The 27,018-nt window shown below is 36.2% G+C and overlaps 1 protein-coding gene across 1 annotated transcript in view; it reads left to right on the top strand.

Moving 5' to 3' along the window:
• The window catches only part of LOC149538761 (PITH domain protein (DUF1000)), a 79,124-nt gene extending 63,790 nt beyond the window's left edge, over positions 1 to 15,334 (top strand). The window contains exon 8 of the mRNA XM_089800084.1: positions 14,977 to 15,334. Coding sequence (XP_089656210.1) covers positions 14,977 to 15,028 — 52 coding nt within the window. The 3' untranslated portion in view covers positions 15,029 to 15,334. The remainder of the gene's footprint in view (positions 1 to 14,976) is intronic.
• The last annotated feature ends 11,684 nt before the right edge of the window (positions 15,335 to 27,018 follow it).

Raw genomic sequence — 27,018 nt, 5'->3', positions numbered from 1 at the left:
GGGATCCATCTGCAAATGTTGTGGCTCTCATTCCATAACCTGCGTCTATCACCACCAACCAGAATTTGGCACTGAAAAAGCCATGGCCATGGTTGCTTGTCGAGGAAGGAATTGGAAATGAAAGGGTGTGTATTCATCGATTTAAATGTTCTCAAATTCTTCTCCACTAGTGTAGATCAAGATGAAAATGATTCTCCGTTTTGGAGAATCTATTGTAGACTTTTTGATATATTGTATGAATAATATTATTTTATTTTCTATTTATTAAAAGACATGATTTTGTTTTTATATTATAAACATAGGTAAAAAATTTGATTGTTTTATTAATATCATAGAAAATACAAATTATATTACACATAATTTGAGTGATTTTCAATACATTCCAAAATTGAAGTTAATTTTTATCATTTTCAAAAGATTTTTTTTAATTTTTTAATTTCTATGTTTAATGAAGATAATAATATTATTATTTATATTAAATTTATTTTTCGTTATTTATTAATTTAAAGTAACTATTTTTTAACAAGTGATAGTTAGAGAGTGGTGCTTGGGTTTCGTTCCATATTTTTTATAATATGAAATTTTAAATAAATAGATTGAGTATTTGTTTATTTACATTTCAAAATAATATAATTAAAATTAAATCTAATATTTTAGATAGTTTTATTTATAATTTTAAATATTTACATAGTGGATATAGGCTATAATTTCCACTATATTTATTAAATTTTATTTTAATTATATTTATATGATTTGTAGTGGAATAATAAAAAATGGAAGCACAAGTTTCTAGAATTAAATAAATAGATGATTGTTATTTAATAACTTTAATATGGTACATAAGTATTGAAAAGATAAATATAAAATAATTATATTAAAAACAATAAATGTTACATATTTTCCAAACTTAAATTGTTTGTACATTTTTTGTTATTGTACTTGCTGTAGACAAATACTATTGCATTTAGTTTTAGCCAATGACATAACATTATTTTTGAATTAAGCATCTTTTTCTAAAATTTAATTATTTAATTATATAGTTTTTAAACTATAAAAATTATATGATTGGTTCAATTCGTTTTGTCTTATAGGAGCCCTTTTCTCAGAAAGATTTTTGGTATGCAGAGATTATTAACTAGCCTTAATAATGTTTTTCTTTAAATATAACATTTAAATAAACAATAAATTACTATAACATTATATATTAATTTATATATATTTAAAAATATGAATTATTAACATGTAAATCATTATATCTAATCTTTATATCTTCATTGTATTTCATTAATATACTATAATACTTATATCACCTTTTCAATTTAATTATGTATTATTCAAACAAATTTCATTGTAAAAATAATTAAACTATCTATAACATATACAATGAAACATAAAATATTAACTTAACTACATATCTATTCTATTAATTATAATTATATATGTATTTTATTAATTATAACTACATTATAATTATGACGTTAAGTACACGCCACTAGTGGCACTTGTTTATTTTGCATCTGCAAAGGCCTCTACTCTACAAATATATGCAAATGCCTCTACTCTACAAATAATGAAAATGTCTCTATATTGAAGCTCTGAAATTTGAACTCTATCTGCCCCTTTCTCCAATCATATACACAAATGGCTCCTATCGGCTAACCGTTGCATGTACATAAACGTGCAACTGCTAGTAGTTATATTATCCACCTTATCAAGTCAAGCATCTATCAGACAAAGAAAAAGAATTTGATCCAGTTTTATCCCTGCTTGTTGAGGCATCGCTGAGAGGGAAGACTCACTAATCACCTGCGCAAATAGTTACTGTTTTGCACGAGCAGCCTTGCTAAAATTGCACCCGCAGTTGCCTTTATTGCTGCTGCTTTGGGATCAGAATCATCTCCTCCGCTTATAAAGAATGCCACAACTTTCTGCAGCACTCCACCTATTAGAATGCATCTCTCGATGATTTTTATTGCAGCTTTTCTGACAGAAGTCCTTCTATTATATCCTTTGCTACCATATCCTTGGACATATATGCATTCTCATCCAACTATGTTCTGTGCAACCTCTTTGTCACATCCATTATTTTGTGCATAATCTTTTAGGATGATTGGATGCTACCTCATGAAAACCAAGCATTTTTATCAGTAGAATAAGATATAATTCAAATAAATTAAATGCTGAAAGCTGTCAGCATTACCAAATTAGAATGATGTTATGAAAATAAAATTTTAAGGACAAAGGAAAAGATTGTCACAATTGACTAGATATAAAAATTCATCCTATGAAAATGAGTGAAAAAAGATGATAAAAATGATAAAAATGGAGGCCTTATTTTTGTGAAAATTAGATCTCCATCATGGTGACTGTTCTAACTTGTTTCTATCCCTTATATAATGTTATGTGTAATCTACTAGGAAATGTATACATTGCAGCCTCGTAGAAAAGTACTTATGAACTTACAAGTTGGATCATGAAGCTCAAAACAGTGTTTTAGATTCTCAATCTCATGGGAAGAACCAATAGATGCAACAAGAACATGGCAATTTATCCAATAACATCATGGTGAATAGAGAAGGATGATGTTGGTCCACATTATTGAACTTGACAGATGAGATTTGAAAGGTTGGCATGATGGTGCTCCAGTCAACAAGTTTATAGGATGCCATCGAAATGCAGATATTCCATTTTAGTTTGCAGGACAATTTTTTGTATAGGAAATATTCCAATTAATAGGTGTGAAAACCAAGATTTATGAACATCACTTCATTATTCATCACTTTGGCATGGAGATGGTAGTTCCCCCTAATTGTCATTGGTTGTGGCAAGCAATTTCTAGAAGGGTGGATTGTCGTCTCATTTTTGGTATTAAAATGGAAAGATGATCTCTAGCCTAATTTTTCTTCCCTGTAGGCTAAAGATTGAGCAGGGAAAGTATAATAGCATTATTTACCATTGGATCTATCAGACTTCCCTTAAAGGGGCATCTAATGTAATAATAAATGATAATAAGATAAATTAAAGTCAAATAAAGGTTTGAAATAAATTAAGGGTAACATTGGATCTCCTAGGGCCCATATTGGAAAAGGTATGCCAACCCTATTCAGATCATCCAATTTCATTTGAGCAATTCCTCATTTTGAGTTTGAATTTGGTTTTGCATCCAATGACCAAAACCCTTGGCTACATACATTGGGATATTAGGACAAAAACCCTTGCCGCTCGAGTACGAAAATGTAAGAATAATGATCACCATTATTTTTTGAGCCTGTTCAACATACATTTTGTCATTGTTTAGTAGATCATTCCGTTCCTAACCGATTGCATCCATTAATCAACATCATAGAGATTGGGTGATAGCTATGGAGAGGATTGTACTGACCTGCACAAAATGTTCATATTTGGTGAATGCCAACACTGTGAAGGCTTTCCACCAGCCCTTGGGACTGTTCACCATCATAAATATTTATATCTACTGTAGCCATCTGTTCTGGGAGGTGCTGCATGGATCTTGGACAATTTGATACGATTCAGTTCCGTATCCAGAGTACAGAGGTAGATCTAGCTCCGCTGCAGAACTCTTCAGATTGTACAACATTTTTTTTTTCATTTGGGCAAAATTCCACTTACATAGTCAGCCATATCTCATATTTGCAATATTGAGTGGATTTTCAGTTTCTGCATATGAGCACTACATTGGTGTGCCTGAGGGCTGTATGCTTATCATGGAAAAATCAAATATTTGTTTTGTTTTCAGAAAATACGCTTTTCACATAATCAATAGATTATACCTAATGATTTGCTCTGAATTTTGGTGATTAATATAAGCATACTATAGCTGTTCATATTTCTCAGATCTGCAAATTGATAATTTTATTTAATGCTTAGTCATTAATGCTTTGTATTGCCTACAGTTTATTTTTGCAAAATTCTAAGATATTACTAGCTCTGGTTTTTATTTTCAGAATTAAATTGATGTTTATGAGAGATCAGAAATTTGATCAGTGTTTGGCATAATTCTGTTGGGGAAACATTACAATGAGTGGTCTGACTGATCATTATGTCAAAAGTCCAAATTGTTAGTGAATAGCACTCATTGGTGTTAAAAGTTGAGGTTTTTGTTCCATTCAACTGCCACATAGGCAACACCACCTTGTGGACTTGTTGCTGCTTGGTTGTGGGTAGATGTAATGCCCCCATCTTTCTAGCCTCTCAAAGGAGTTCTTAGCCTTCCATTCTCCAAAGGCGAAGAGGAGAAACATGGGAGAAAACAATTAATTATAAGGTTATCAATTATATTTAATTAATGTAAAACGACAAAATAAAATGTTTCTAGAAGCTTCTTGGAGGACCCACCCCCTCATGTCTCTAGAAGCTCCTTATGTCTCTAGAAGCTTCTTATGTTTCTAGAAGCTTCTCGAAGGAACTAACCTCCCCATGTTCCTAGAAGCATCTCCTTATGTTTCTAGAAGCTTCTTGAAGGATCCACCTTCTCTTGGAGAAAACTTATAAATAGGGGGGGACAATTAAGATTTTGATGATCAAGTTCTTGACAATATGCTTTGATATGTCCATTTGTGGTGCCAAAGGTCTCCACAAAGTTACATCATTAGTCATTGGGAACGATCACTCCCATTGATAAGCATAACTGACGTGGTAAAAGATCCTTCGAAGGGTTGCATCTGTTTGAGTGAAAGATATTCAATCTTTCATTTTGGTATTAATTATGATCAAGTTCTTGATAATTGCTTTGATATGCTCATTTGTGGAGCCAAGGGTTTCTACAAAGTTACATCATTAGTCATTGGGAATGGTCACTCTCATTGATAAGCATAACTGAGGTGGTGAAAGATCCTCCGAAGGGTTGCAGCTGCTTGGGTGAGAGATATTCAATCTTTCACATTGGTATACTTATGATCAGATTTCATGGAGGTCAACTTGGTATGAGAGGCTTCTAACGAACATTTCTTTGTAAGCCAAGAGGCCTGGCTATCATTCAATGATTGTAATCAGTCCTTTGCATTTTTATTCTAATTCAATGTTTAGATATTTTTGAAGACTTTTGCAAGCATTTCTATTATTACCAATTCGAGTTAAGAATACTAGAAGCAATCTGCAAGATATCCCTTTGTGTAAAGTGTTTGATAAGGTCAAAAATCATAAAATTGGAATCATAACTAGTAAGGAATACTACAGTGGTAGCAGAGCCAAGTTCTTGCCATCCTGTGATTGAGCTGATCGATGAGTGAGAAAGAAATCAAATACTATAATGGGGAACAAAGAAGGCAGCAGTACAACATTCCACCAGTACCAGAGGAAAGCAGACTTTCAAAGGTAGTTAAGGGAAAGAACATGGCAGAAGAACAAAGACTTTCAGCTGAAGAAGAGACAAAGGCTGAAAGCAAATTTGATACAATGCTTGACATGATGTCATGCTTATTGGCAAAAATGGACCAGCAAACAACTCAGTATCAACAACCACCACATCACAACAATGAAGGGGAAAGAACTGTTCAAAGTGCTACAGTTACTAGAGGATCAATCTCTAGACCTCTCTTTCCTACCTTCACACCAAGAGAAGAACAACACACTGCAACAGCTGTACCTTTTGGTGATGAAGCAAGGCAAGGCTATCTGGAGTATAGCACATTACCTCCTGATTTGAGAGAGCAATGGATCTTTGATCAGTTCGTGAATCAAAGGAATAGGAGAAATGGTGAAAGAAATGAACAACATGCTCCAACAAGAATGGGTTATTAGCAAGCTCTTGTTAAGATTACATTAACCACTTTTGATGGAAGTAACAAGTATACAACTAGGTCATCGGTACAAAAACTTGATAGCTACCTTTCTTTGAGACCAATGCTTGAGGAAGATGTCATCAAATTTGCAACATTGCACTTGAAGGGAGCTGCTCATGAATGGTGGTACAATTGGTTGATCACTCTTGGTCATAATCCCATTATGAGATTGATTGAGAGTTTGATGTTTAGGATCTTGAAGTGATTTTTTGGGAGTTGGCACAATTAAAGCAACATGGAACTCTTGAAACATATGTTGCTGATTTTCAGAGGTTATTATCCATGGTTCCGGATAATAGTGAAAGGCAATTGTTGGTCCTGTTCACTGAGCGGTTGATGGAGCCCTTGAAGGGATGGCTCAAAGCCTTTGATCCACCAACACTACAGGAGGCAAGGAGGAAGGCATGAAGTATGGAACTTGCAGCACCTTCCAACAAGCTCTCATTAAAAGGATCTACCTCATATTGGGACAACAAAAACTTCCCCAAGAAGGAAGATAAGGCAAAGGGGAAATTAGCCTTTCCACTAGACCGTGAGACACTTAATGATTTGAGGAGAACGAAGTTGTGCTTCTATTGCAAAGGGCCTTATGATGCGAATCATGATTGTCTACTGAGACCAAAGGGGAAGGGCAATCAAGCTATGCGGGAATTTTATGAGGAATTGGATTCAGATCAATAAACAAATAATGAAGATTTTGAGTCAGAGAAGTCCAAACACAAGGGAGAAGAAGAGACTGATGAGAATCATAAGGAAGCACGTCTCACCAACATTCAACATGAACAATCTTTCAGGATGCTTGGAGTTCTAGCAGGACAAAATATCATCACTTTGCTTGACATAGGTGCCACCCATAATTTCATTGATGCTAGATTGGTTGAGAAGCGTGGTACAAAATGGGAGAAGGCCTCACACCCCCTTCTGAACCTCAAAGTACCATCCCCAAGACGTCCTCGCACAGGGTACTTGAGTACCCAAGAACCCCCACCTCCACCATTCTGCAACCATGTCATCACTGGGATAGATACTTATATTTTTATATGAATTTTGTTTTTTGAATGTTACTATTGTGTATGTAATATGTTACTATGTTGAATGTTCAATGGCTCTAGTTCATGTCGCAATTTCGCTATGTTCAAGTATTTTAATTTGGTATGTTCTACTGATACATCATTTCATAACTAGCATTTCAAGTTTTATATGTATACTATGCAACACCCCTCCCCACCCCCTCCTTACCTTGCTGTCATCCCTTGGTCATCCTGAAAATGTGGCCCATTTTCCCCACGTCCAAGAAATTGGTCTTGGCGTCTGGACGTACCCTAGTATAATAGGTGTTACACTGCTCTAAAGTGTGGAAAAAATGGTCTGAAACCTACCCATGCGGTTGAATAACTATGAGTTCAAGGAAGACTTATATGTGGTTAACATGGGTGACACATAGATGGTTTTGGCTATGACATGGCTACTTGACAGGAATATTCACCCTCAACCTTCGTGAGATGGATATGAGATTTCAGATGGATGGGAAAACTCATGTGTTGAAGGTACTCAGAGACACTAGTTGCATGACGATTTCTTTTAGAAGGATGGAACGACAAATGCTTCATGACATGGTTGAGTGGGTGGTTGACTATGTTTTGATGCTAACACGAGGAACAACAGAAACCACTATATCATCTAGACATATACAAGTTGAGGATTAAGCACACAAAGGTACTTAGTGACATTCCACCGAGTAGAACTGCAGACAAAGGAATTAAGCACATCATTGAGTTGGAGGAGGGTGCTAAACCTGTGATAGTCACTCCCTATAGGCACCCCAAGCGACTCAAGGATGAGATAGAGAAGACAATTAAGGAGTTGTTAGCCATGGGACATATCGGACCTAGTAAGTCACCATTTTCTTTATTTGTAATCTTGGTCAAAAAGAAAGATGACACTTTACAGATGTGTATTGACTACAAGCTACTGAATAAGAGGACTATCAAGAATAGGTATCCTATCCCGATGATTGATGAGTTGATTGATGAGCTATTTTGAATTTGTGGTTATGCCATTTGGGCTAACCAATGTCCTTGCTACTTTTTAGTCCACAATGAATAGGGTATTCCACTCATAGTTAAGAAATTTTGTGCTAGTTTTCTTTGATGACATCTTGGTGTATAGTAAAGAATAGGAAGACCATATTGCACATCTTGATATTGTTTTGGGAATTCTTAGCAAGGAATCTTCGTATGTTGAGTCCAAGTGTGACTTGGGTATGACAGAGTTGTTCTTAGGCCACATCATCAGTGTAGAAGGGGTACATATGGATCTTGACAAGGCCGAGGCAATTATTGAAGGTCCTACACCTGAGAATCTCACACAACTAAGAGGGTTTTTTGTCTTATGTGGTTTTTATCGCAGATTTGTTGATGGATATTCCTGACACATAGCTCCACTTACTTATTTGACTAAGAAGGGACCTTTTATTTGGACTCTTGAGGCATGGGAATGCTTTGAGTTATTCAAATGTCTTATGACCACTTGTCTTGTATAGCATTGCTAGATTTCACTAAACCCTTTGACTTGCAGAGTGATGCATTAGGCGAGGGAATTAGAGCAGTCCTTATGCAAGAGAAACATTTTATTGCATTCAAGAGCAGGAAGTTGAGAGGTATTGAGAGGAGGTACAATATATACGATAAGGAGATGCTGGCCATCATGCATGCACTGGCCAAGTTTAGGTAGTACTTAATGGGCAGTAAGTTTGTTGCTAAAATAGACCATAATAGCTTGAGATACTTCCTAAGGCAACGAGATCTTAATGATCATCAGCAGAAATGGGTGAGCAAGTTGCAGTCTTATGACTTTGACATTTCCTTTCTCAAGGGAACGCAAAAATTTGTTGTTGATGCCTTATCTCGTTCTCCACATTTGAGCTCCATGACAGAGATCTCATAAAATTGAAGACATTTGATTATAGCAGAGTATGGCAAGGATTCTTGGGCTTCAGGTATTGTTGAGGGACAATATTGGACGATAGATACTTGATAATGAATCATCTAATCATTTACAAGGGGAGGATATTCTTGACCCCAGTATTTAAGGTGAAGAACATGGTATTGAGGGTCTTTCATGATACACCTATGGCAGGTCATCCTGGGTACTTTAAGACTTGTAGACATGTTTGAGAGAGATTCACTTGGAAGGGGCTGAAATCAAATGTTCTCTGTTATGTTAGAGAGTGTCCTACTTGCCAGCAGAATCAATAAGAACACACATACCCTGCAGTTTTGTTACGTCCTCTTTTGATTCCTGATAGAAAGTGGGAATGCATATCTATGGATTTCATTACAGAATTGTTGAAAGTGGAGGGTAAGGATTGCATTTATGTGGTAGTCGATTGTTTGACTATGCTCACTTCTATCCAATCACTACTACATATTCATCTATACAAATAGCAAAGTTATTCTTCCGTGTATTCTGCTTGCATGAGTTGCCTCAGAGTATTGTTAGCAACAGGGATAGTTGATATATGAGTCATTTTCGACAGGAGTTTTTCAGACTTTGTAGGATTGAGCTCACTCCAAGGACTAGTTATCACGCAGAGGCCGATGGTCAAACAAAGATAGTTAACAAATGGGTGAAAGGATATCTCAGGTACTACATTGCAAGGCAAGAAAAGGGATGAATTAAGTGTATACATCTTTGTGAGTATTGTTACAACACCACTTATCATCTTTCTATTTAGATGACGTCATTCATGACCTTGTATGGTTATGAAGCGCCCACTTTTCTTGATTTGTTGATGAGTGATAGTAGAGTGCCTAGTGATGGGAATATGTTGCATGAAAATCATGATATCATGAGAGCTCTCCAAGAAAATATCCAGAAGGAATAGAATCAGTAGAAATAGTATGCAGATTAGATTAGAGTTGAGAGTCCATTTGAAGTTGGGGATATGGTATACTTGATGTTGGAGCGTTATAGATAGTCAACTCTCAAGAAGAGTGGTGCGAAGAAGCTCAAGCCACGATATTATGGTCCATTCACGATTATTAGGCATGTGGGTAAGGTGGCTTATGTGCTAGAATTGCCGATAGATAGTAGATTGCATGTCTTCCATGTATCACACCTCAAGAAGGCGTTAGGACACCATGTGATTCCTTCCACTATTCTACCACCCTTGGATGATGAGAAAAAGTTGATATTAGTACCCAAGGCTATTTTGGATGTTAGGGAGAAACAGTTGAGGTGATGAGTTATTAGGGAATATTTGATCAAATGGAGAGACTTGTTGGTTGAGGATGCTACTTGGGAGAGTGAAGAGATTCCGCAACATCTAGAGTTGAGATTGCTTGGTGACAAGCAATTTCTGGAGGGGTGGACTGTAATGTCCCCATCTTCCTAGCCTCTCAATGGAGTTCTTAGCCATTCATTCTCCAAAGGCTAAGAGGAGAAACAAGAGAGAAATCAATTAATTATAAGGTTATCAATTATATGAATATTAATAGATAACCTTATATTTAATTAATGTTAAAACAACAAAATAAAATATCTCTAGAAGCTTTTTGAAGGACCCACCCCGTAACATCTCTAGAAGCTTCTTACGTCTCTAGAAGGTTCTTGAAGGATCTACCTCCTCATGTTCCTAGAAGCTTCTCCTTATGTTTCTAGAAGCTTGTTGAAGGACCCACCTCCTCATGTCTCTAGAAGCTTCTTGAAAGATCCACCTCCTCAATGTTCCAAGAAGCTTCTTGAAGGATCCTTCTCATCTTGGAGAAAAATTATAAATAGGCGGGGACAATTAAGATTTTGATGATCAAGTTCTTGACAATTTGCTTTGATATGTCCATTTGTGGAGCCAAGGGTCTCCACAAAGTTAACATCATTAGTCATTGGGAACAATCACTCCCATTGATAAGCATAATTGAGGTGGTGAAAGATCCTTTGAAGGGTTGCATCTGTTTGGGTGAAAGATATTCAATCTTTCACATGGTATAATTATGATCCAGTTTATGACAATTGCTTTGATATGCTCATTTGTGGAGCCAAGGATTTCAACTTTCTACAAAGTTACCCCATTAGTCATTGTGAACGGTCATTCCCATTGATAAGCATAACTGAGGTGGTGAAAGATCCTCCGAAGGGTTGAAGCTATTTGCTAGAGAGATATTCAATCTTTCATTTTTGGTATAATTATGATCAGATTTCATGGAGGTCAACTTGTATGAGAGAGCTTCTAAAGAATTTTTATTTGTAAGCCAAGAGTCTTGGCCATCACTCAATGATTGTAATCAGTTATTTGCATTTTCATTCTAATACAATGTTTAGATATTTTTGAAGACTTTTGCAAGCATTCTATTATTACCAATTAAATTTAAGAATATTAGAAGCAATCTGCAAGATATCCCTTTGTGTAAAGTGTTTGATAAGGTCAAAAATCATAAGAATCAGAACTAGTAACGGATACTATAGTAGATCTCAAGCCTAGGTACTTGTCTGGAAGGAATTTACACCATTGCAACATTTAGGTTAAGACATCTAGTCCACCATTTGTTGTGGTACTTGAGCTCATTAGCCGCACTTTCATACCAAGCTAAGTGATCACATGCGAGAAGCTCTATCAATGAATGATACTCACTGGCATTAAGGGTGAGTCTTTTTAGTTGAGTGCTACCTAGGAAATTCTCCCTTGTGGACATGTGGTTGCTTGATCATGGGCGGGCCCAGGTCCTTACCTCGGGTACACATCCAACTAAAATCTGCACCAGTAAAACATTTTGGCCACACACCATCATTATAAGTATATGTGCTTTGGTGCTTGCTTTCTTGTCATTTTTAGGTCTAAGACAATATGCAAATGGTTGCAACTCTAGGAGCAGTTATGTGGGTTGAGGAATATGTTGTGGACAAAGAGGATGTGGCTTTATGTAGAGGTTGGTTGTGTGAAGTATGAAGGTGAGGTCGCTTGCCCTGTGGTAAGTTCGGCTGTGAGAGCATCTTATGACAATTAGTGCCTTTTGGTTTATATCCCTTGTACTGTTATATGATGTGATGATGTTTGATTCTAGTTTCAGAATTAGCAAGTAGCCATTCTTTCCCTTCCATGGCAATATGGTAAGAAGTATCTGTTATTTCCAAGGGAGGGGCCCTAATAGATACCTTGTCTAATTTATCTATTTTAATTTTTTTTCACTTATTGCATTTTTACTTTACTCAAATTTTAATGTTATCTCTATATTATGCTATATAAGATATAACACAATTATATGAAAACGCTGACAGTGTATTTAAAAACCCTGAAATCCATTCAAGAAAATTTAATCTTTAGCCCATGGCCCAAATGGTCAATTTTATTTTATTTTGTAGGACTCAATGATGGAGGTTGAGAGACAAAGGGTGTATCAATTCAAACAGGGGCCTTGGCATTTGTATAGGGGCCTACAGCCTCAGATAATTGCGGCAACCGTTAGGCATTTATAGTAGTTGTGGCACTTATAATCTACACAAAGCCTAACACATTTAGTTCGGGCCATTATGATGCACCCAAGCATGAGTTCAATGTTCTCTCTTTGGTACAATTTGTACCAAGCCATGGCTCATTAACATTCTTTCCAAAGTTTGGTAGTGTCTTAGTAGCCTTTCTACAAGCTTTGCAAATGAAATTTTAATTATTATTATTTTGCTAAGTTGCCGGTTCAGATTCTGGTATGGATACGTGGTTCGAGATTCAGGTTCAAAATTCGTCCAAATATTTTTTGGGTTGGGTCGGATTCGTTTTGGGTTTGTCCATACCAAAACATAGCTTAAAAAATAAATAAATATGTGTGTGTATATGCAACAACAAATAAGTCCATATACCACTCTGCTAATAGTAAAGCAACACAGGAAATTGCACCGCCATATCTATGTTTCAATATAATAGGATATTAATTGCATCATTTAGCCATACATACAACATTATACACTTGATTGGTCACATGCATGGGACATATTTCCATTTCAAGGGATGGTTTGAGAACAAAAGAAATCATCAAAAGATAAGTGCAGTTATCTGGATATTTTTAATATTGGTTGAGGATTTCTAACCAAGCTAGATCAAAAGTTGAGATTCCGATTTGAAGCCCTCGATTTAACGAATATATCATAGTTTTTTTAAAGAAATTTCTCTATAATCGTCAATTTGGGTCAATTTGGACTTCACCAATTGTCAATTTGAATTTCCTCCATAAACCAGTTTCCATTTTCACTCACAAATGCATAAATGACATATAAACCATAGTTTTGGCCTTTTTAGTGGTCACTATTAGGTTTGGGAGGATCAAATAAACAACTTGGCAAAAAAACACTTTAAAAAAGTAAAAACAATTTGTTTCGAGACCAAATTAAGCTCGGGTTCAGGTGCTGGGCAGCAAATTTTCAAAATTTGCTCCAAATTCTGCCCACATTCCTCTGACAGAATTGGGCAGAATCTGTGGCTCTTCTAGGAGAATTTGAGGACCAGACTTGGGACAGAATTGAACCAGACTTTGAGGGTTGCTGGAGAGCATCTGGTAACTTAGCTATTTTGGTTGTAAAAAGTACATTGTGGTGTCTATTAGGACTGAGCTATACAATTTGCAAGTGAAAATAAAGTAACTTGTGGCCTTCATGGACTGACTGCAAGGTTTTTAGTATCTTATAGTTATTGTTTTCCACGAGGTCAGCTTTAGGGAAAAACATTTTTCCTGCATGAAAATATAAATTTATATAAAGACCCAATTGTTTCTAAATACATTTTACAAGAGAAGAGAATAGTTGAAGAAAATAACTGCACTGTGCATTTTTGTAAAGCTTAGCAGGATATCTATTAGCTTGTCAAAGAAAGATTTTTCCTTATGCAACTTATTTTACCTACAAATTTTTCTTTGATTTTGTAATATTTACAAAACTCAAACTCTGGCTTTGGTAACATGTTAGAAATTTAGAATAACGAGGTTTATTAGCTTTGATAACCATAAATCCATGCATGTGATTAGTGCTGAAAGAATAAGATCAAACAGGAAATAAATGACAAGATTGCTCACAAACCAAAATTCATATGGGTTGTATCAAACCCCACTAGACATTATTGCTTTATTTTTAGAAAACTTCAGTTAATTAAAAAGACTCTAGAAGCGTAGCTTTCAGGTCTCTCCTCTTATCTCTTTAAATACATGGGGTCAAATACCTTGAATAGAAAAATGAATGTATCCATTTGTTATAATTTGGGCAATTTTCCTTTCTATTTAGGTTTATGATCCTCAGGCTGCCATCTGCTATAATATGGGTACTTATTAACTTTCTATTGAGGTATATGATTAATGAATTTATAAAACAATCCATATTATATTTTCTTAATTAATAATCATCCCAAATGACCATATTCCATTAACAATAAAGGCTAAACTTTAATAATACAGCATATTTATGTTATTGGGAGTTGGGACCACTTATACATAAGTGTGAACCCCCAAATAAACATCATAATCTAACATATCTTCTATCTCATTGCCTCTTCCTTTACCTCTAGCCTCTTTGAGGTTGCAAATGATTAACTCTGAACAAGTTTATCATCCTTCACTAATTCAGAGGCCAATTGAGTGTTTTTTCGCTTTGAGGTTTTGTCTGCTACATCTTCCATTGTAACCATTTTATTACCTTCTTGGGCATTTGTGTTCCTTCTTTGTTGGTGGATGGCAGATTATTACAGATTGAAGATGTTGAGTACGATGGGTCATATGTAGCTATTTATTTGCTGCATTCATATTTAATTTTATAAATTGTCTATTTCCTTCAATGCCTTGTGTTGTGGTCAGTTTACAGAATTTCCTGCTTATGACTAACAATACTTTTTCTAGTCATCATTGTTTATCAGTGAATTTGTTTCCTAATTTTTCTTATTTCCTAACTGTCAGCCATCTCATTACAATCCTTTTTTGTTCTTTGGTTACATCTCACCTAGTGGTGTCAGCAGTTCCAAGGTCACTTATCTAGTGCAAGTTATTTTGTGATTAAAGCTCTCGAAATAGTGTGCCTTGTTCCTTATTGGGATATTTACCTCAATTGGTTTAGATTGCAAAATGAAATGACAATCGAGGTTTTAGATAGGGGTCAATTTGCAAACTTTTCTCCTGCATATTGATATCATGTTCTGTTTGGCTTGTAGGGTGGAAACTACAAATATGAAGGAGCTAAAGAAGATTAATGAAGACCAATAGATGCCAGCAAGCTTTATATTGTAATCTTATTTACATTTCATTCATATATTTTCCATTTGATCTTAAGCCCTTGTAAAGGATTTTAAGTAGAGTGCAATATTTGAATCTTACGTATAACTTCCATTTAGCTTCTTGTCATTCCAATAATGATGGCTACCTGCCAATACTAGAAAGAAAAGGTTGCCATAAATATACACGGCCTTGGAAACTGTGAAGCTTTGTGATAGATAGCATAATGGAAGCACATGTTATTGTCTGGTTATTTTTACTTGTGCTTTCAATAAATATTTATCCCCTTTTAGGTCTGATGGTTTGTCTTAAAGATGTGGCTGTGATCTGCATAGGTTGTTTGTGCTTATATAGTCACTTCCAAATTTATTGTTATTTTAAATCTTAAATTTTTGAATTTATAATTTTGTTTTCAAGTTTTAATGAAGAATGTGTCACATTTTAATTCAAATAGTGTTGACGGTCCAATGCTGGAAGAGTGTTAGTAGGTTTTCTTTCAGTTTATTTACACACCATGTGGGAGTATATAAGGGTACCGTAACAAGTACAAAATGACGTAATTGTGGCAAATTCTTTGCAAAGTCTAAGATTGCATGTAAGGGGAGTGTGCCTAAAGAGACTGCACATGTTATGTTTGCTTCTATGAATCACGATGAATAATCACGTGATGGCTATTCTTGTGGTCTAAGTAGTAACTGTAATTTGTATGAGTTTGTGTGTCATGCAAGTGGAAGCAAGGGCAATGTAGTGGCTTCTTTTATAGAAGAAGTAATTGCAGTTTTCATAAGAGCTAATTATTTTACATTATACAATGGTTATCTGATGAAGTTTTATGTCAATCTAAACTATATCCTACCTGCTAATCCTATCATGTACATTGTCACATGACTAACTTCCTAATATGATTGTCCCTGAGATTCCTGAATTCTTGTAGGCATGCTTGCAGACATTACCCTGAAATACTATTTTAAAATTAATTCACTCATGAGTTCATGACTATTTGGGCTAGTTTAATCAAAGTTTGAAATCTCACTCAGCGTGGACTTGGCAGCCCAAAAAAGGACTCCAACTTGGGACTGGTAAAAAACCTCAGCTAGGACTTGCAAAGAAGAAAAACTGTAGTTTTATTTATAACATAAAAAGAAAGTATTCTTTTTTCTCATATGCTCGTCTTCCTCAACCCTACTTCACAATGTAGACCTGTTTTGGGCACCAAAGAGCTGCACAAAATGAAAAGAAATAACTAAAGTACGCTTTTCAAGTGGCTGGGAGTTTCCAGCCAGGCTCGAGTCCTAACTCAAAACAATCATGTCCTAGCCCAAAACTCTAGATTCCTAGCCTCAAAATCTCCAGGACATTATTTGCGAGTCTATGTTGAGTTGACTAGGCAAGCCAATGGTGCAAGTACTAGCGGAGTCTTCCAACTATCAGTGGAACTGATGCTTGACTTTTGGAATCTTGTTGAAAATGCTTAGACTCCCCTAGTTGCGGCTGTGTGAGCCAATGGTGCAAGTACTCGCGGAGTCTTCCAACTATTAGTCGAACTAATGCTTGACTTTTGAAGTCTTGTTGAAAATTCTTAGACTCCCCCAGTTGCACAGCTGTGCTTCAAATGCTAACCATGATTCTTGAGGCTATTCTACGATTAGTTAGTTCTTTTTTTACTAGAATTTGAGCTCCTTCCTTTAAAGACAACTTGTGCATATGATTCAAGGCATTTGAAGTAATTGTTAGCTTTTTACACTTCCTTGATTTGAGAATTAAAAAAGCCTTACCATTGATTTTACAAATTATATTCTGTTTTGTTATAATTATACAGGTTACTTTTATATCCCCCTTAATGAATCTTGATGCAATTTGATAATTTTTTTAATATCTTGTTGATGTTCTATAAAATTTAAGATTAAATAACTGCTGATTATTTAATTAATAGATAGTGGAGATTAAAAGAGTAACTATTATTGTCAACAATTAGTGTTACTTCTATAGAAGACTCTATTTTAGGGTGTTCTCCATATCTTTGTGCTTGCTAGCAAACTTATTGAACCTTGAATGTAGAGATGCATCTTGTAACAAAAAACCTAGTTTGCCTAAAACAAGAATAGAAGCAGTAAACCATGAAACATAATTACTTTCTCTTCTTGCTGATTTCTCTTTTCTGCAGAACTTCATTCTTACTTCTTTTGTAAGTGTGGTTAACAAAGAAATAGACATATAAAACTTAGTTAACAAGTACTCCCCTTGGTCCGTCCAACCAGGGGAATTTCGAACCGGTTCTTGGTCCTGGTCCTTGTAATAACCCAAAGTTTGCACATTGCCATGTAAACCAATTCTAGTCTATCTTGATAAACCCTAAGTCCTATTTTACTAGGCAATTCTTATTTTGATTATTGCTACTTGACCTAATTGTCAGATGTAGAAAACCCTAATTTGCATTAATCACATTCTCTATTTAATTTCTAAGTATAGACTCGAATTAGCTACATTAAATCTATTGATCAAATTTGATTTAATTGCGAGTGTTCATACTTTAATTAAATTAAATTACTTCTTGAAGCTAATGTGCGAAGGAATTAAACATATTTAATTTAATGAGATAATGTTTTCATTTCAATTATTGGGTTTAATTACACAATTAATTAGAAATATGCATTTATGAAGTCATATCTCATTTTATTAAATTAAATAATCTTCCAAATCTTATCTTCAGTTCATGAATGAGAATTCTAAGTGATCTATCTCTCGAATTGGAATTGACTTAATCAACTTATTATCACACTCAGGTGAATTTCAGTTAACTCTTCATTATACTCGGGATCTGAGTTAGTTAAACTCACCTACACTGGGAATCTTCCAATCTCAACTTCAATCTTGACCATCCATTCCAATTGATCTCGATCGTTGGTTGATTTCGAAAATTCTATTTAAGAGGCTTGTAATTCCTCATTACAGGGAGGGGAATTGAATTGCATCGAATTACTGTTGAAATAGATACTCAATTGCTTAATACTTTCATAGCTTTCATAATTGCTTAGCATTAATTTCATCTAGATTAAAATGCACTCATATAGCTTAATTTGCTTTTCCTATTAATAGATTAGAATTGCATTTCATCTAGATTAATCGCACTATCATATAGTTGCATAAATCCTTCGTATTAAAAGGTTTGGTTGCCCGCTTTGGTTTGAGAGCAAAGGCAAATTTCTTCTAGTTAGAAGGAAACAGGTCGCACTGTTAGGTTACTCAGATGAACAATACAATGTTCATTTTAGGATGATCTCTCAGGTAATGATTGTGTTGAAGTGTGTATGAGAATTCGAGGCCCGCAATTTACATATACATTTTTGGTGCCTACCATGGGGCCAAGAAATCAATTTTTTTGGCCTCATTTGCTCTGTTTTTTGTTTTATTAATGATTTTGTCGCATTCATCTGTACAAATTTTCAGATTTTTGCATGAAGAAATGAACATTTTGCCCCTTCCATTTCACTCCCTCACGCGAAGAAGTGCATAATTGTGCAGTTTCTTGTGTGGTGTACAACATTTTCTCGCGAAGCCTGTGCAGGATTTTGCGTGAAATTTTGCAACAACACATGCAAAATATAGTTTTCCAGAATTCAGTTTGTCATTATGTTTGACTAACGAGTTTTCTTCGAAGCATTTTCTATTGGATTTTTGGTTTTTTGTAGCATAATAGTGGTTTGCAGGACGCTTGACGAAGACACCTTTATCAAAACAACTTGAAACATGTACTGATTGTGTGATTGCAGGAAGATTGCCAAAGAAACACGTCAAAGACCAATTTCAAACCCACTTTAAATGTCATGTCTTCTTTTTGCTTTTCGCACAGTGTAATTAGGGCTTGTGAACTTGGTAGGGTGCAAGACAAGGGAATATGGGAGTATGCTCTTTACCACTTGGAAGTCAAGCTCAAGGGTAAATTAGAAACTTAGAAGCCTCGGAAAGATGAAATTTGAGGGAGGCAAGCAAGTTAGTGGTTCTCTAGTGTGAGTCCTCTTCTATGAAGGGATGATGATTTCCTTTTAGGGAATCAAAATCTCGAGAAAGGACAAGTCTAGATTGATTAAGCTAACTTGGTGATTAACATGTCTTCTGTGTTTGGGCATGGTGATGAGGTAGAGAAGTATGCTCTTTCCCCTTGAGGGAAATTAGAAACTTGAACCCTTAGATCCGAACCACTCGTCTGAGTCAACCCTTAGAGGACTTGCTAGAGCGATCTAACCTCCAGGAATGACCCAAGTTAGCACACTCCTTTCGTTGGAGATTCCAACTCACTATAATAAAGAAGCTTTGTAGAGTGAAAGACTCCAAAGCTATATTAATTTCCTCTTTTTCATTTTGATATTACATATCAAGAAGAGGCTTTGTAAACTGCACTGGCCGACCTAGGCCCTAGTCTTGCTACTCAAGTGTGTGCACCTACAGATGCTGGTGTGGTCTGCTGGCCTTAACTTCATTTGCGAAGCCATCGAGGGTTAATATGAACAGAAACTAAGTAAAAACCTCTTAGATAGTTGCTACTCGGTTCACCTCCGAAAGGGGGCATAATCTTTGTGTAAGGAGGGAGAAGAATCTCTCCTGTAGAACTCACCCTAGGCATGTACCTGGGCGTTGGAAGGTGGTATACGCTCTTGACCTCAGCCACAAGGGTGTTCATTCAATGTATATGTTATTGAGCCCTTGGAATACACCAAAAACACAAGCACCCTCTAGTGGGGTGACACGACTGTGTGAGGTGAACGCATGCACATAAGTTGTGGGACAAAGGTTTTGCTTCCTCTACCATTTTTGGTTAAAGGGATAAAGTGTGTTTGTCACAGAGTCTTAAATTTGTCCAAACCTATCAAAACAAACTGAAAGTCAAGACTCCCCCGTCCCTCCGAGCTACTTTGCCCTCAGTTGGATTGTTTGCGACTACTGCTTGCTTCCCGTGTCTTTTTGAAAAACAATTTTCTTGTTGAAAACCAAAATGTTGTTTAGCAACTTGAAAACCATCATGCTGTCTTTCTGAAATCTGTCAAAACAACCAACAATCTGTCCATATTAGTTTGAAACTTGTAAAATCTCTTCAAATTCAGTCTCAGTTGTTCATCCGGTCTCTGTTTTTGCGCCCAGTTTGGCAAAATTTTGTGCGAGTACCTTTTTATCCAACACTTCACACAACCCTGTCCAAGTTCTCACATGGTCCTATGCAAGTCTCCGCTTGAGATCTTGCAAACTTTGTCCTTTTTGTTAGAATCCTGTTTTCTTGTTAGTCTAGCACATCCTCGTGCGGCCCTATACAAGTACTTGCTCGAGAAACTTGGTCCAAAATTGCTGTTCTAAGTCTTCGCTTTCTTTATTACACTTTCTCGTGTGGTTCCATGAGAATCTTCGTGCTTGATCTTGTCTTAAAACAATCAAATTGTTTTGTCAGAGCTATTTGCGCTCTAAGTTTGGTCTGTTACCTGCGACATTTTACCGCTTTTCTATATGCAAACAGTGTCAAACATCTTGCTTAGCTAACAACTTGTGACTTACACTTAACCTAGTCTCGTTTCTCAGTTACCTTGTTCTTGTCCTTTAGTGCTTGTCATACTCTGTGTCACTATAGTCAATCTTTGGTTGTTCTAGCCTACGACTCATACCTTAGTATACAACACTCTTCTCTTGTTTCTTTGAGACTAGGTTCTAGTGTGGTCCTTGTCTAGGTTTTTGCTTCTTGTCCTTGTCTATGACTATGGCAACAAGAAGTGGAAACGTGTTTTATCCCATTAGACTTAGATGAGGTAGGGCTAGGGGTCGTAATTGCGGCAGAGGTCGCTTTCCAGTTTATACACGGTCTATGTCTAGTACATCTAGAGAGGAGTCTTCATGATCTCCTTCACCTATCAGATCACCTCGTGTTCAAAGAACGTTCTTTATAAACTTACAACAAACGAAGAACCCCTTATATCAAGAGGATCCTGAAACTAGCAAAGTTCATACATCTCCAAACAACACAATGAAATCCTTATTTAGAGGACCTTCCCAACCAAAACATACTTAAACCATTCACTCTTCTAGAATGGCTGATCAAGGACTTGAATAGGGAGAACATAGTAGAGACCAAGATCAAAACAGAAATGAAAAACATAAGAACCCCTTCTTATTGATGAGAATGAGGAAGAGGTAGAAATACTCCCTGAAAACGTTGAAAAGTGTCGTAAGGATAAAAACTTCTAGAAAGTCATGGAAATCCTGCTTAACGAAGAAAAAGAGAAATACTTTCTCAAACTTGCCCAAGAGGGAGCTAAGCTATCTCATCACTTTTAACATTGAAACTATCATTACACCTACAAAGGAAACTGAAATGTCCAAATTGCAAAAACAATTGAAGATCATGCAAGACCAACTAGCCCAAATGATGCGTGATAAAGAAAAACTTACAAAAACATACACCTTAGATGTTCTTTGTCCATTCCCAGTTGACAAGAGTATAGACATGCCTCCTTTTCCAAGAGGAGTTGAGTTACCTAAGTACGATAAATACTTTGGAACTATTGATCCCCAAGACCATTTGCGAGAATTCAAACCTTGTCTATGGAATTTATGCATAATAGACATATTTCATGTGTCTATTCCCAAGAACTCTAGGTGGTTAGGCGATGGAGTGGTTTTCACACTTGCCTACTGCTATCAAAACATTTGATGAGATTGCTAACCTGTTTTTCCAACAATACTCTCACATCATCCAACACTCGGTTAACATTTGAGACTTGTGTAATCTTAAACAGAAAGTTGGGGAACCTTTTCTCACATTCCTTTAGAGATGGAGACAACTTTACACCAAATATTCATGAAAGATTCTTGAAATGGAAAAGCTTGACATCTTCACTGATAACCTCCTACCTGATTTTTGGTATAGAGTTCAACTTCAAGGACTACGCACCTTCGAAGACATGGTCACACAAGCTATCCGTACAAAGGAATTCATGGTCAAAAAGTGTGAATTAACCCTTCAAAAGGACACTGAACAACAATCCGCTTCTAATAAGGACGAATCCAAGTATGTGAGCAAAAACTGAGAGGATGGAGTTGTTGACAACATTACTCCCAAACCTACTAAGGTAGCCTTCAATCTTATAGACAATCTCAAAGAATCGAAGAATTTTGAGAAACCTCCTTCTGACAATAAGATGTCTGGAAACAAACCAAAGAACACCTCTTGGGTCTCACATCCAAAACAAGAATATACACCTCTTGGTGAACCTTTGGATGTGGTCTATAAGACCTTGCTACAAAACAAGCTCATTTCTCTATTGGATAACTCTCGTCCTTATGATCCACAAACATGACCACCATGGTGGAACGAAATCGCATTTTGCGAATATCACCAAAAAAAAGGTCACAAAACCAACAATTGCATCAACTTGCATCACAAGGTCCAAGACCTAATTGATGATGGTGACATTGTGGATGGACATAACAAGAACACAGATCACAAGGCTTTTAAGGAGCCATTCCCGTCTTACGAAAATGGATAACACTCAAAATAGAAACCTCATAACGAGATAAACTATACGTACTCTAATGATGATGATGAGATAGTCCACATGGTTGAACCCGTCGATGTTGAGTACTGTGATGTCATCACCATCAAGGGAAAACATGACAAAACTAAACCTAAGACATGATTTGTCTTAAGGGACCCTTCTTCTAATACATTCGACAATGAACCATTGCATTCTTGTGCCAACACTGTTACACGTTTTCGTGCCAAGTTGGTACTCAAAGGCCTTGTGCCTTCTACGACTACTAGCTATAGTATCCTCAATTAGTTACAATGAACTAATGCTCAAATCACAATCTTTGAGCTGCTCAAAGTCTCACCTGCTCATAGGTAGATTCTCGACAAAGCCCTCACTAAGGAAAACATACCTCAAGATCTTGATCTTGAGATGTTCCAATCTATGGTAGGTCATCTAACCTCACGTTATTATATGTCCTTCTCTGAGGAGGACAATAATTTACTCAGTCATTTGCATAATCAACCTCTACACATTGAGGTCGTAATACACTAGAAATGTGTCTGTTGTGTGCTCATTGATAATGGAGTTGGTCTAAACATTGTCTCTACTGCTCTGCTCAAACAATTGGACTATTCTAAAGAGTCCATTGATCCCTGTCACAAGATAACTATCAAAGCTTATGATGAAGTTGAATGAAAATCTTTAGGTCTTATGGTGTTGCTCCTCTACGTTGGTCCTGCAGAAAGGGATCTCACTTGTCAAGTCCTTGACATCCCCTTGGCTTACAATATTCTACTAGGAAGAGCATGGATAAATGAGATACGCACTGTGCCTTCCACTTACTATCAATGCATAAAATTCCCATATCATGGCTCTGAAGTCACCATACCTACAAGTACTAGCTATATTGTAACATGCTACAATCTACTGAAAACTTTTTACCTGCTAATAAAGAATCTACACACCATCACGATAACAAGATGAAACAAATTGAGCGGTCACTCAAGTTGAAACCAAAATGGGTGAATATCACATAGAACCAATTCTGTCTTTGACATCTCTTCCCGAGTCTCCTCGTCACTATGGGAGACCATTTGAAGCAAAGAGACCTTTTGTGTTGACACCTCAAACTAAGTACGATGGTACTTTTGTTAAAGCTACTGTTCCTCTCGAGGAGGAAGCTGAAAATAGAGCCATTGCTACATGGATCTACAAAGAGGAAACTCCAGTTGACCTCACTGAACAATCTCATGAAATTACTCTTGAGAAGTATGCTCCCGGTCTTAGACTGAACTGGTCCTATTGGATGCAACAAAAATGGTCTGATTGATCTTGTCCAAGCAATAGCTAGAAGGAATCAAGACACATCTGGTCTAGGCTTCAAGAAGATTCCCTTACATCTACGGAGTAACAAATTCATTCCTGAACTTGAGAGTTCATCTGAACATGAGTCACAAGCTGAGTCTGATAACCATGAAGACAATGCTAATGATGAGGATCCTCATCCTTATCCAATTCCTGATGATCTAGCTAAATTCTTTGCAGAGCCAGATGACTTTGTACCACTTGTTAGTGCCATGGATGGTGATAGTGATTCTTCTAAGGATACTACTAGTTCACATCATTCCAACAAGAACAAGGAGAGTCTAGTCATGCTTTACACATTGATTACCTTTGTAAAAATTCAGATGATGAAGGAGAGTTTGTTCCTATTATTGTTGGAGAATTCTATAGTCTATCTCCATGCAGTATGAATTCTCGAGAGTATGAATTTGACTCTCTCTCAGAAGAAACTACAGACAAAGACATAGATCAAGTTCATGTTTATGAAAACCTCCTCGAAGTAGGTGAATCATGTTAATCTCAGATTGGGTTTGACAATTGAGTGTCAACACACTTAAGACATTTACTTAGTTCATGCTGGACTAGTAATACATGCTAAGTACAACATGTAAATATTAGACTATGCTGAGTTGTAATGAGTGCCGAGCAGATAGACCATGCCAAGTGATTCAATTGCCGAGTCAACAGTATATGCTAAGTATTTCAGGTGCCAAGTCAGAAGCAAAATTATAGTATATGCCAAGCATCAGTAATTACATATGCCAAGTAACACAGATTAGACATATTTGTTTGTTATCGTGCAAACAACTATGTAAACCATTTTTCAGCCAACCTAAGGATAGTTTTCAATCTTTTAGAGATAAGGACAAATCTACATGCATATTCCCTATGCAATTACATGCAGCCAATCATAAAATGAGAAGTTTTAAGTGACAAAATGAATGAATTTCAGCTGTAGATTCATACCTAACCCTAAGCCACCTCATTCTTCTTAAGGAGGATGAAGCCCTAAATTTTGAAGAGTTGAGAGCATTGTAAAGGGGTGAATGATCGAATTGGAGGAGCGAAAAAGAAAGTTTTCAGAGCATTTAAGGTGACTTAGCAGTAAGAGTGAATTGCAGATTTAGTTAAGTGAAGAACAAGAGGATAGAGGATATAACATTGATACATCAGATCGTGAAGGATTAATCAGAGATTGGACAGAGGTGATCTGTTATTAGGCAAGCAAGTGCCAACCACAAGATCTATGTTGAGACATTTTAATAGGTGATTTCTGTTAAATATCCTACATGGAGTAGTCCTAATAGGCTTTACTAAATCCTTTAACAAGGTGGCATTCCAAGTGAATGATCTAAAGTCCTTTAACTAGACACACTTCTAACAGGGTGTTGAAATCTTCTAACAAGGTGGGAATTAACAGTCTTTGTAAGCCTTTAACAAGGCAAACCTTTCATAGGGCATATCATGATTCATGGTGAAACAATTGTAACCATAATTGGCTACACTTTATTGCTGTAGTAGTGAAGATTTGTGGGTGTCATCTCCACCCCACTTTTACCTTCTCATTTGGAGGGTTTCTGGGTAATCATATCTAGTGTTAAGTGTGTGTGTTTCATTTCATGTTACATGATTGATGCATATGCTTTATATGTTATTTTCAATGTGTTAATGCATGTGATGTATGAATGGTGAAAGTTTTATGGGTCCAAGTTTAAGCTCCTGATTCATCCCCCACAGAAGTTTACCTTTCCTACTTGTAATTCAAACAATTGGTTTTGGAGCCTAATTTTGAGAAGGAGAAGCTTTGCAACTTAGAGGAAAGATCTTGAAATGGAAGTCTACAAATTGGGGAAGACCATTAAGAACTAGGAGATTGAAATAGATCTTATACTACATCAACTAAATGAAGCCGGAGATGCTTTAAAGAGTTCCTTGAAGAGAAGGAAAGAAATTGCCATTGCAGAAAATGACACACAATACAAAGAGATTGACACCACAAAGCTATTTGCAGATGGTAACTCTAGTGAATTTGATATAACAATTGCAGATATAATGGAAAAGAATAGAGCACAAGCTACGAAAATCATAAATCTCAAGTTGGAGCGAGAATCACAAGCTACACTGCTATGTGAGGTGATTGAACAAAAGAAGAAAGCCATGGAAGAAAAAGCCATGATTGAAGAAGACAAAATAATTTTGACGAACAAACTAGAAGAGAAGTCAATAGAGCTAACTAGGATCTCAAACATGTAATTGGATACCTTGAGCCAAATAATGAATGCTCATAATGAGTTGAATGTCAAGGACATTGAGATAATTACATTGAAGTTATAGAATGAACAACTGCAGAATGACCTGAAAAGAGAAAAGGAATTTGCTGAAAGTTTCAACAAGTCAAATAAAGCTATCAAATACTTTGAGAAATTACTAAGATCCCCTAGATCAATAGAGATACATCAGGATTGGGCTACACAAGCACTGAAGAAGGAGAATCATCCAAGGTTGCTGAAGAAAAGAACAACAGAGGTAAGAATTCCAAACCTACCTATCACTTTTGTGGAAAGAAAGGACATATTGCTAATGTGTGCAAGAATAACAATACAAATCAGAATGTCAAGCCTAAGAACATGGTTCACTATCATAAGTGCAATAAACAAGGTCATTAGGTACATGAATGCAGAACCAGAACCATGCATGCACCAAAATTTGAAAGATATTGCTACAACTGTCAGAAGTATGGATATAGAGCCTTTGAATGCAAATCCAAGTCCATGTGGTCATCAAACAAGCCAACAAAGGTAAAAAGCTATGGAAACTTTTATAATTGGGATTACAATACAAGATATAGCTGGCACTATTGTCGAGAATATGGACATATTATTGAGAATTATGTTAGGACTCACTTCAGTGGTAACTACAAAAGGTGGTTTTATCAAACCACATGCTTTAGCTGTTTGAAGATTGGTCATATGAGTAAGCATTGTCCAACTAGGTCAAAGGCACCAAGTTGTGAATTTGATAAAGGCAAAGGCAAGACAAATGTTGAACAAATCAGGAATGAGATGAATAAGACATGGAAGAAGAAAGATGGTTGTAGTACATTAAATGGAGAAGAGATCATTTCAC

The sequence above is a fragment of the Cupressus sempervirens genome, chromosome 9 (genome assembly GCF_028749045.1).
Source record: "Cupressus sempervirens isolate cs-2001-9-10 chromosome 9, ASM2874904v1, whole genome shotgun sequence".
NCBI classification, from domain to species: domain Eukaryota; kingdom Viridiplantae; phylum Streptophyta; class Pinopsida; order Cupressales; family Cupressaceae; genus Cupressus; species Cupressus sempervirens.
The sequence above is the reverse complement of the archived record's forward strand: the minus strand, read 5'-3'. Positions and strand labels throughout refer to the sequence as shown.